This window comes from Cebus imitator, unplaced genomic scaffold (genome assembly GCF_001604975.1).
Source record: "Cebus imitator isolate Cc_AM_T3 unplaced genomic scaffold, Cebus_imitator-1.0 Scaffold553, whole genome shotgun sequence".
In the NCBI taxonomy this organism is placed as follows: Eukaryota; Metazoa; Chordata; class Mammalia; order Primates; family Cebidae; genus Cebus; species Cebus imitator.
In genome coordinates this window covers 115295-127668 of record NW_016107868.1, presented here as the reverse complement: position 1 = coordinate 127668, position 12374 = coordinate 115295, and the positions used below count along the sequence as shown (strand labels likewise).

The 12374-nt window shown below is 37.8% G+C and overlaps 2 protein-coding genes across 4 annotated transcripts in view; one reads left to right on the top strand and one right to left on the bottom strand.

Annotated features, from left to right (window-relative positions):
* Positions 1–12374, top strand: part of AGTPBP1 (ATP/GTP binding protein 1) — a 121712-nt gene that overhangs the window by 10839 nt on the left and 98499 nt on the right. The window lies entirely within an intron of this gene.
* LOC108293945 (small nuclear ribonucleoprotein G-like) lies at positions 7971–8600 on the bottom strand. The gene has a single exon (XM_037733887.1). The coding sequence runs from the start codon at positions 8397–8399 to the stop codon at positions 8094–8096; it is 306 nt and encodes a 101-aa protein (XP_037589815.1). The 5' UTR covers positions 8400–8600; the 3' UTR covers positions 7971–8093.

Genomic DNA, 12374 nt, shown 5'->3' with positions numbered 1-12374 from the left:
TCGGCCTCCCAAAGTGCTGGGATTACAGGCTTGAGCCACCGCGCCCGGCCTATTATGTGTCTTTTTAAAGTTATAGCCATTCTTTTGGTTGTGAAGTGGTATCTCATTGTAGGCTAAGTTTCAAAATAGCAGTTAGCCATAACAGGAATGATAGTACTCTAAGATGAAGTTAATGTTCCAATTAAAGTATTGAATAGGTTGACCTAGGAATGGTTTTTGACCCTGGCTGTGGATGATTAATAGCATTTCCTAAATTAAAAAAAGTTGATGTCACAACTTCCTTTTATCTCTGAGGATATTGTATATTCCCTTCCCATTTCAGAACCCACATCCTTCATTTAAAAATAAAACAGTAAAGACACACTTGTAGAGAAAGAACCACTTTTCCCTTAAGCAAAGAGAGAGTTTACCATAGGCTGCTAAATAGTTTAAAGAATTGTTGGAATGTATCAGTATGGATTCAATCAGGAGATAGAAACCACACAGTAATTTAACAGGGAAAGAATAATATAAGGAATCATTGACTGTAACAGGGGATTGGAGTAATAAGAGATTTACCAGCGAGAAGTAAAGATAATGCCAATGAATATAGGAATAGCAGATATAAGGAGCAGTGACTATCCCAGGACTGAGAGTGCTTTTCCATTTTCCAGGTAAGCCTTGATCTTATTGGAAAGGGCAAGGTCAAGGCTATGTCAAAGGGCAAGTTCAAGCTACAGTACGGCATTGGTGGAATTTGCTGGAAATTTACCCCTTAGGATACCAGGGAATGCTGTTTATGTAGAGGTATCTCATCAGAGACACTCTGCTACAAAACTGCCTAGGCATTTGTTGGAAAACAGCACATACTGAGGAGCCTGGTGATGGAAAAACCATCCTTGTTGGAGTAGGGTCCTGGAAAAGCCTTGCCTACTGGAGCCAAGTGAATGCCCTGGAACCAGGAAGCACAATTCATTTTCCTTGCATTGTCTTTCCAGTGCCCTCAGCTGACAAAGCTTAATATCATGTCAGTTGGCGGATAAAAAAAATATTTAAAGGGCACAAATCCATTTTCACAGAGCAGGCAAAAAGGGTGAATTGGGAGATGAGGGTCAATAAATCAATATCTGGCAGAGGCATTAAGTGGCTTACTTAGGAAGAATTAAGTTGAGAGAGATGAAGAAAGAGACAGTAGATTGAGCGTTAAGGAAAAACTTTCAAACCTTAACACAGAACTGGGAAACCAACAGAGTTATCTCTTTTATGATTAGGAAACCTCTAGCCTAATTGTGAAATTGTTTCTAGAGCTTCATTTCTGGATCCATACTGCTGTTTCAGAATCTGGAAACTGTTGAGGTCAGGAGACTATGGATCAGGAACCTCAGGCTATCCTGACTAGCTGTAGAACCATGTTGGGCCTGTTCTGATGTGTACCAGCTGCCTGCTAGTGACTGCCCAAACTTTTCTCAATCTTTGTACCCTGGAGGAACTATGAAATAACTTTTAAGTCTCTTGCCTTTTTGGTAATAGCCATCCTAACAGATGTGAGGTGATGATATTTCATTGTGGTCTTGAATTCCGTTTCTCTGATAAGTGACATGGAGGACCGTTTTATATACCTGTTGGCCATTTTAATGTCTTCTTTGGAAGAGTATCTATTCAGGTCTTTTGCTGATTTTTTAATTGGGTTATTCATTTTTTTTGCTATTGTGTGTATTATATGTTTAAGATATTAACCCCTTGTATCTTGATATAAGCCATATATCTAGATGTAGGACTGGCACATATTTACTCCCAACCTATGGGCTGTCTTTCATTTTGTTATTTCCTTTGGTGTGCGGAACTTTTTAGTTTGACATAGTCCCATTTGTTTATTTTTGTTTTTGTTGCCTATGCTTTAGATCCTATGCAAAAAATTGCCAAGACCAGTGCTGAGGAACTTGTTCACTATGTTTTCTTCTACGAGTTTTATGGTTTGGGTCTTTAATTCACTTAGCATAATGTTTTCAAGTTTCGTTTATTTTGTAGTGTATATTAAACTTCATTGCTTTTTATGGCTGAATAGTATTTTTTGATATGTTTATACCACATATTGTTCATTCATCTGTTGGTGGGCACTTGGGTGGTTTTCATCTTCTGACTGTTGTGAATAATGCTGCTATGAACATCGGCATAAAGTATCTGTTTGTGTCCTTGTGTTTAGTTTTTTTGGGTATATGCCTAAGAGTAGAATGGCTGGGTCATATGGTAATTCTATGGTTAGCTATTTGAGGAACCATCAAACTTTTTCACAGTGGTTGTATTTTTTACACACCCACCAGCAACATACCTAGGTTCCAATTTTTCTACATCCTAACACTTTTTACTTTTTTCCATTTTTATGATAATGTCCTGTGAGATACAGAAATGTTTAGTTTTGATGAAGTCCAATTTATTTATTTTTTGTTGTTGTTCATGCCTTTGTTGTCATACTAAGAATTCATTGCCATATCCAAGGCATGCAGATTTACTCCCATGTGTTCTTCTAAGTGTTTTAATGTATATTTAGGTTGCTGAACCCTTTTGAGTTAATTTTTGTATGTGATATGAAATAGGAGTCCAGCTTCATTCTTTGGCATGTGGATATCAAGTTGTTCCAGCACCATTTGTTAAAGAGACTATTTTTTCCAATTGAGTGGACTTGACACCCATGTCAAAAACCGATTGGCCACAGATACATGAATTTATTTCTGGACTTTCATTCTTTTGGTCTCTGTATCTATCTTTATGCTACTACTACTACAAGCTAATTTTAATTAATGTTATTTATTTAGGTTGATACGAAAGTAATCACAGTTTTTGCCATTACTTTTAATTAAAAGTACAATTAACATTAAAAGTAATGACAATAACTGCGATTACTTTTGCACCTAATACACCATGAAAATTATTGACAGTATCAAATAGCAAAGCTATTAAAAACCATAAGCGAAAGCAATACTGATAAAAATATAGTCCAAGACGTAATTTATGTAAGATTTTGAAATAAGCCTACTCTTTTTTTTTTTTTTTTTAACTGACTGACATGGTGAGGCTCAAATATAGGTCCACAAGTTAACAAAATATTTGTGTTTTGATTTTTTTCATGTTTTATAGGCTCTAATGTATACAATAAAATTACCTTTTAAAACTAAAGGAATGAAGTTTATCTTGTTCACATAAAACCTATTTTTGTTTTGCTTAATTTGAGATAAGCATTCACGGTTTTCATTTTCATCTGACATGAGACAGTTCCTCCTTGCTCTAGGTGCTTGCTAAGTAAGAAAAAACTTAAGAAGTTGAAAACCTGCAGCTAAATGTTCATTACTTTCCTATGATTGGCAAGACATTACTGGTTCAGAGAAATCCATAACTTTTTTAGGGGCAGATCAGTAAATCTCCTCTTGAGTGTGTAATCAAGAACATATAATGCGGCACACAAAATTCTTCCTCCTCAAAGTCAGGTTCTCAGCCTGAGCATAAGATTCAGAGACAGGATTCCTTTCTCAGTCTTATACTTATTTGAAAAGAAAAGAAAAGGGAAATACTATTTACTTTTCCTTTTTAATATTTTTCTTCTATGTCAACAAGATTTGAGATTTGCAGATAAACATTTTCACTCTCAAGTGCAAGAAACAATGGAAACATTTTAAGATTTCCTTTTTTTTTTTGATCATAGGATTTCTTTTTCCCCAAGATTCTTGTCACTTGAAGTAACTATATGTATATTTTTTGAGACACGGTCTTGCTGGAGTATAGATGCAGTCATAGCTCACTGCAACCTTGAACTCCTCGGCTCAGGGATTCCACTTGCTTCATCCTCCCAAGTAGCTGCGATTACAGCCATATGCCACCATGCCAAGCTAATTTTTAAATTTTTTCTAGAGATGGAGGTATCGCCATGTTACCCAGGCTTGTCCAGAACTCCTGGCCTCAAGTGATCCTCCTGCCTCAGTCTCCCCAAAGCACTTGGGATTACAAGTGTGAACCACCACAACTGGCCTTAAAAATATTTTCTGTAACACCTTGCAGAGAGTTGTTCAGTTACTTCATGTGATAACAGATGTTTGCAGATTGGGCCATTCTTCATTCTAAAAATATTTGGCAAAATCTGGCCCACTGTGTTTGTGAAAGCACTCCTGGAATTCATCTTTCAGCTTAGACACCTGTTGAGAATTCTTCTGCTAAGCCACTGTATTTCTGTATGTAGTAGATTTATGTGCTCTTCGTCCATGTTTTTACACAGTTCTTTAAACATTTTTGAATGAATAGGTTTTTGTATAGCAGTTAATACTTTTTTGGGAGCTTCAATTAGAGCTTTAAAAATTTCATCTCCTAGGGCTTTTGACACCAGCATCTCTCTGTGAAGAAAACACTGTGTTGTGAAGTCAGGTTTGCTTATATTTTTTTGAGAGGAAGCCTCCCTCTGTTGCTCAGGCTGCAGTGCAGTGGTGCAATCTTGGCTCGTTGTAACCACCTCCTGGGTTCAAGTGATTGTCCTGCCTCAGTCTCCTGAATAGCAGGGATTACAGGTGTCTCCTACCATGACTGGCTAATTTTTAATTTTTTGTAGAGATGGGGTTTCATCATGTTGCCCAGGCTGATCTCAAACTCCTGACCTCTGCTGATCTGCTCACCTCATCCTCCCAGAGTGCTAGGATTACAGGCGTGAGCCACCGTGCCTGGCCAAATTTTGGAGCACTTTGGATTTCAGATTTTTGGATTTGGGACGCTTGACATGTACTATCGAACATTTTTAGTTTCTCTTTCTGTATCTCATGTAAGCATTTTACTGATCTTTTACTCAGTGTAATTTTACATTTTTTATTATAGTAGATTCTCGCCACTAATTGTGTGACTTTCCCTTTTTTAGGCAATAAATTCTACTACTGTGTAACTTGCTGCTTCAGCGTTTTCACTGATTTTTTTTTTTTTTTTTAACAAAATCTTTATTCTGTTTGTTTTGAGATTACAGTACATTTGACATTTGGGTATATATCTAAGAGAATATTGACATTTAACCTGTCAAATGAATATAATTTGTATTTAAGTGTCTTTTGAATTTTGCTGGAACCATTGCTGTATTTGTAAAGTTGTTTTCCACAGACAACACGAAATGGTTTAGGAAAAACTTAGTTAACAGCCCATGTATACATCCACTGATAAGTAGCTTTCATTGTAAAGAGGGACTTGTTTCATGTGTCTCTTGATGCACTAGTGCCATGAAATGACTCACTAGATAGTTTTTTACCAATTACCAGAATTTTCCTTTGGCCCTTTTCTCACACTTCATCCTCAGAAATTGCCACATTGGATTATCAGGCATTTGTAAACTGCAGATGTTAATGTATAAGACATAAGACCATAACAAAAAACTAATTGAGAAAAATCACAAAACTAAATTTTCATTGTATAACTCCATTGTAATTTTGTCCATATTTTGCATAGTTTGCACAAAATAGCAAAGCATTGGGGGTAACTGAGTTGCAAGATGTAAATATTTCCTTTTTTTTTTTTGAGACAGAGTCTGTTCTGTTACTCAGGTTGTATAGTTCAGTGGCGTGAACACGACTCACTGTAGCCTCAACCTTCCAGGCTCAAGTGATCCTTTTACCTCAGCCTCCATGTAGCTGGGACCATAGATGCATGGCACCACACCAGCTAATTTTTTTTTTGAGACGGAGTCTTGCTTTGTCACCTAGGCTGGAGTGCAGTGACACGATCTCAGCTCACTGCAACCTCTGCCTCCTGGGTTCAAGCAATTCTCCTGCCTCAGCCTACCAGTTAGCCAGGATTACAGGCATGTGCCATAACATCCGACTATTTTGTTTTGTATTTTTTACTAGAGACGGGGTTTTGCCATGTTGGCCAGGCTGGTTTCAAACTCCTGACTTCAGGTAATTCGCCCGCCTCGGCCTCCCAAAATGCTAGGATTACAGGTGTGAGCCACCGCACCCAGCCTAATTTTTTAATTTTTTGTAGAAACAGGGTTTCACTATATTGCCCAGGCTAGTCTCAAATTCCTGGGCTCAAGCATTCCTCCCACCTTGGCCTCCCAAAGTGCTGGGATTACAGGTAAGCCACTGTGGCTGGCCTTTTCATTAGAATTAAAATTTCTTTCTGATTTTCCATTACACTTGTAGAGCTTATTTGCTCTTATCAAGCAGTTGGTGGTACCTACGGGGAGGTTTGGGGAGGTAATTTGAGAGGGAGAGGCTGATGTTCATTAGCACCCTGCCATCTCCCCATGCAAAGCAACCTCCAGTTAGTTATCAAGGACAACTGTATCCCAATAAACATGGTCTTACTGTGCACTACTACATATGGCTGATTTCTAACAAAATTGTTAATGAGGTTGTTCATTTACTGTCAATACTGCCATTGCTTGATGCACAAAAGTTAAAGGGTTTTTTCTTTCTTCTTTTTGTTAAATTTCTGATCTCTCAAAGAACTGAAGCAGTATCTTCAATATCTTGTGGAATCCAGATTGAGAATCCCTGGATTAGACTCTGGGACCTCTTCTTACATTGCTATAGAAAAACTGAATGTGTCTGCATCTGTGCTTTCCTTTATAATCAGGCAGCTTTTGCTCATCTTCTAAATCTCTCACAAGTGATGAATTTGGTGGACTTAAGTTACATCTGGAAGTTTAGCTGCAGGGTGCAGGTGAATCTGGAAAATGCTTTTTAGTTTTTAATCTTTCAAGTTCCTATGGTATAGGAAGGCACAGTAGAGGGAAATTGAGAGAGATACTGTATACCCGTATACCATATCTGTCATTATTACTGGATTTTTAAAAATGAAGACTTTCTTTCTTGTGTAGTAAAATTTTTTCAAAAGAAAACTTGAAAGTATTCATTTGCTTATTAAAAAATTTATTTAGCACCTGCAGTATGCTGACATTCTTCTAGATACTTGGGAGGCATTTCGTGAGGAAAACAAAGCTCCATGCCCTCCTGGAGCTTTAATTCCAGTGGAAAGAGATAGATAATAGTCAATACACATTGTTAAATAAGTTGTCTGTTATTGTATAAATAAAAAGAGTGAAATAGTGGCTACTGAAGTCTTAGCTATTATACCATGTGAGTTTTATGTGGCTATATCAAGAACCTTGGATTTTTACCATATTTTCCCCACAACCTTGAGGAAATAATCTATTTTGGTTGCTTTGTAGTAAACAATTGTGATAAACTGTTAAGGGTCTGGCATAAAGTACATTGTGGCATTAATGTATGTATTACGATGTGGCATATATTGAGCATTTGTAAATTTATAGGAATAAACTGATTGTTCTCTCAAAAATTGGTTTTGACGCAGGTTTGTATATAACTGGTTATTCAGTAATGACAATTTTCAGAGTTGTCCTAGTCTATTTGGACTGCTGTAACAAAATACCGTAGAGTAGGTAGCTTATAAAGAACAGATGTTTCTTTCTTTTCTTTTTATTTTTCTCTTTACCATCAAATTTTATGAGAACTTTTAAATTTAATTTTATATTTTTTTGAGATGGAATCTCACTCTGTTGCCCAGGCTGGATTGCAATGGTGTGATCTTGGCTCACTGCAACCTCTGTCTCCCAAGTTCAAGTGATTCTTCTGCCTCAGCCTCCTGAGATGACAAGCACCTGTCACCACACCTGGCTAATTTTTCTGTTTTTAGTAGAGATGGGGTTTCTCCATCTTGGCCAGGCTGGTCTTAAACTATTGACCTCAGGTGATCCACTTGTCTCCGCCTCCCAAAGTGCTGGGATTACAGGCGTGAGCCACTGTGCCCGGCCAGATGTTTATTTCATAAACAACAGAAATTTATTTGTAACAGTTCGGGAGGCTGGGAAGTTTAAGATCAAGGCACTGGCAGGTTCACATTTGGTGAGGATCTGTTTCATGATTCATAGATGGTGCCTTTTCACTGTGTGCTCACATGGTGCAAGGAAAAAAGCTTATTTTTTAGGGTTGTTTTTGTTTTTTTTTTGACTATTACAAAAGTTTATTTAGCAAAAAGTCTAATATGAAAATGTACATGACCTAATTTTTACATCATAGTAAAACAGGCCCTATGGAGAGAGGACATGGGTTTCTCCGCTGAACAGCCATTATTTATACTCGTTCCAAGGCTTCTAACATGATGATACTATTTCCTTGCATTACCACCATTCCAATATTGTTCTGTTGTCCGCTAGTCGCCATCTCCACACATTCATCTATCACAAGATTCATAAAGGGATCAAATCCCCGCAGTATTCCTTGGACATGTCTGCCACCATTTAATTTCAATGATAACTTCTTGTCCATAAATTTTTTCAACTCGGGAGGGTGAGCTTTGCTCGTGATGGCTACTCCGCAGGCACACAGAGGCCTTGGAATGGAATGCCTGTTTTTTNTTAATAAGAACTCCAAACCCATTCATGAAGGTCCCACCCTTATAACCTATTTATCTCCCAAAGGCTCCAGTTTCTCATATTGTCACTTGGGGGTTAGTATTTTAACATAGGGGTTTTCGGAGGCACATAAACATTCAGACCAGAGCAAAAATGTTTAGTTATTTTTATTTCACTTATTTTTTGAGACAGGGTCTTGCTTTGTCACCCAGGCTAAAGCTCTGGTATGAACACAGCTCACTGCAGCCTTAACCTCCCATGCTCAAGTGGTCCTTGCATTTCAGTTTTCTGAGTAGCTGGGACTACAGGTGTATGCCACCATTCCTGGTTAATTTTTTTTTTAATTTTTGTAAAGATGGGATCTTGCTATGTTGCCCACGCTGTTCTTGAACTCCTAGGCTCAAGCAGTCTTCCCACCTTAGCCTCCAAAAGTGCTGGGATTGCAGATGTGAGTCACTGCACCCAGCTTGTTCAGTTATTTTTGAATCATCCATTTTAGAAGACAGTAAGTTCTTTGGAAGAAGACAAAGTAAATTCAGGAAGGGGCAATGGGTATGCTAGGGTCTGGAGGTAGTTTGCAATATTAAATAGGATGGTTGGGATGGGTAGTATTGAAAAAGTGATACTTGAGCCAAGGAAGCGATGGAGTTAGTTATTGCGATATCTGGCAGAAGCACATTTCAGGCAAAAGAAACAGCTTATGCAAAGGCACTAAGGTGAGAGCCTGTTGTGTTGGAGGAAAGCTAGGAGGCCCAGCCAGTGCATCAGAGCAGGGTGAGTGAGAAGAGTTGTAGACAGGAGATGTGGTCAGGGAATTAAGGGCTGGGGGTATTCCCCTAGGGCCCTTTATGCCATTGAAATGGGCAGCAGCACAGAGCCTTGAGCAGAGTGGTGGCAAAAATCTACCTAAGGTGTTTTATCCTTCTATCCCCCAATGTATGAAAAGGATCACTAAAGATGTGTTGAGAATAGACTGTAGGGGGCATGAGAGATAGAAGGGAGACTAGTGACATTGTTGGCTTGACCATAGTAGATGTGGTAAAGTGATCAGATTCTGGATATATTTTGAAAGTAGAATTATCAAGACTTCCTGATGTATTGGATGTAGGACAGGAGACGAGGATGAAGCTAAGCTTTCGGATTGAGCAACTGGAGACAGAATTGTCTTTAACTTAGATGGGAAAGCTAGGGTAGAGCACACTTGGAAGGGAAGGTCAGATTAGTTTTGCGTATGTTGAGTTGGCAATATTATTAGAGATCCAAATGGAAATGTTGAGTAATTACAAGACTAGAAGAGATCACGAAGGAAGAGACTGTAGTGAGTAGAGGATGAGAAAGGACTAAGCCCTGGGCATTCCTTTAAAGGAAACTTAGAAGTGGTCAGTGAGGTTGGCAGAAAACAAATTTCTAAGAAGAGGATGTGGTCAGCTATATCAAATGCTGCTGATAGGACAAATAAGATGAGAACTGAGAATTGATAATTGGATTTAGTAACATGTTTATTGTTTATAAGAATGATGTTGGTGAAAAGTATGGAAATGTGTTTAACAGGATTGGAAGAGAGGGCTTGTGTGAATAAACACATCTTTGCTTTCAGAAGGAGAGAAATGGGATAGTAGCTGAACTGGGGAGATGAAAGCGAGAAAGTTTTTTTCCTAAGACACAGGAATATCATGATTTTATGGCGATGAAAATGATCCATTAAAGAGGAAAGAGTAGATTATACCTAAATTCTGAGTTCAGTTTTTATCGTCAATTTTTGCATACATTCTCAGTTCCTCTGCCCCTCTTTTGCTTTATCACACTTGCTTGGCAAAGCCACAAACTTGGTGATGAAATGCATTACTTCTGCTTCTAGGTGCCTGCACTTTCTATTACCTAATTTTGTCATGAACACAAACTTTTGCAAGCTTTTTCATTCATTCTGAAGTGTTCTGGCTTCAGACTTCAGTAATAAAAAGTGAACTGTAAGGGATACACTGGCCTAGCCTCAGGATAATAGGGTTGAGAGCTGACCTTTTTCCCAGGGACTCTGAAGCCTAGAAAGCAGAATTCTTTGAGGTTGTCTGTGTCTTTAGTGAAAATTATTTGCCATGGGTTAGATGCTTGACACTGCTGAGCGTGTTCCACAGTTGTGGGCCATGGAGATATAGAGGAGGTAAAAAGTTACTATTTGCAATTCCAAAGTTTTAGTTAGCCCTGTTTCATAGTCTTCCTCTGTCATCCTTATTATTTCTGAGTGCTAGATTTCTAGTTTCCTGGGTTTTCCTTAGCAGAATACCTGTTCCTTCTTCTCCCTTAATTTTCTTTTCGTCACTGTAGACTTAAACATAACCAACCTTCCTTCCTCCCTCCCTCCCTCCCTTCTTCGGAATTCTTGTTGCTTTATTATGTTTTATTTTTTTTTGAGACAGAGTCTCACTCTGTCGCTCAGGCTGGAATGCAGTGGTGTCATCTCAATATACTGCAACCCAACCTCCGCCTCCTGGTTCAAGGGATTATCCTGCCTCAGCCTCCCGAGTAGCTAGAATTATAGGCATGGACCACTAGGCCAGGCTAATTTTTTTATTTTTTGTAGAGGTAGGGTTTCTCTATGTTGATCAGGATAGTCTCGAACTCCCGACCTCAGGTGGTCCTCCCACCTTGACCTCCCAAAGTGCTGGGATTACAGGCATGAACCATGGTGCCGAGCCCTTTATTTTTGATAAACTGCTATAATAAGCTCCTATTAGAAGTTTTTTAGACATTACACCACATTGTCTTGATATTCTGATCATATATACACACACATATATATGCATTTTTAAGAGATGTTTAACAGATATATACTATATATTGAATATTTGCAGTCAAATATTCTTAAATACATTATCTTGTGGCGTATCACTTTCAAGTTAAAATGTCAGAAACGACACCAATATCTACAATTATTTTAAGGAATGTTATATAATGACACATTAAGGTGTACATTCTTTTGACTTATAATTCTTAAAAGAATAATAATAGCAAAAATGATTCAAAACCTTCAGTGTGAGATTATGATGAAGCTACATTTTACAAAAATATAGCGTAAAATGGCAATAATCCCATTCAACATCCTGGACTAGATTCCTTCAGGAGGGGCTGATAACTTATACAGCTGAACTTTAAAGTTTACAGATAAAGACAGTTAAATACTGCTACTGAGAAATATCTCTCTTATGACGTATACAACTTTCAGGCCACAGTTTTGAAGATCTGAAGTAGTATGTTGGTTTGATAAACTAGTCAGTTGGCACTTATGAACACATTTATTGTTTTGCCATCTTTAAAATACATTTTCAGAGTATCACTAGAACTTTTGATGTACTTTACAAATTCCTTGTTTTAGTGTTCAAGTGCCCTGTGGTTCTGGTATTGCTATTTTTTTTTTTTTTTGAAAGAGAAAGAGGGAGAGAGAACAGGAGTCTTGCTCTATTGCCCAGGCTGGAATGCAGTCTAAAAATAGGTATTGAAAACCTCTTTTATGCTGATAATTGTGCTTAACAGCGGAGACAGGAAGGAATAAGGGAAGAAAATAACAAACAAACAGCCAACTAATATTTCATTTAAGTCTGTGAAATGCTATGCAAATGCTGAAGAGTGATTTACTTCCAATTATGTGGTCACTTTCAAAATAGGTATAATATGATACTGAGAAAAATGTATGTTCTGTGGACCTGGGGAGAATAATTCTATAAATATTCACTGAGTTTACTTGTTCCAGCTCTGAGTTCAAATCATACATGTCCCTGTTAATTTTCTATCTCATTGATCTGTTGAATATTAACAATGTGGTGTCAAAGTCTCCCGCTATTATTGTGCGGGAGTCCAAGTCTCTTGATAAGTCATTAAGAACTTGTCTTACGTATCTGGGTGTTCCTATATTGGGTGCATATATATTTATGATCATTGACTCCTGTTGTTGCATTGATCCTTTTACCATTATGTAATGTCCTTCTTTGTTTCTTTTAGTCTTTGT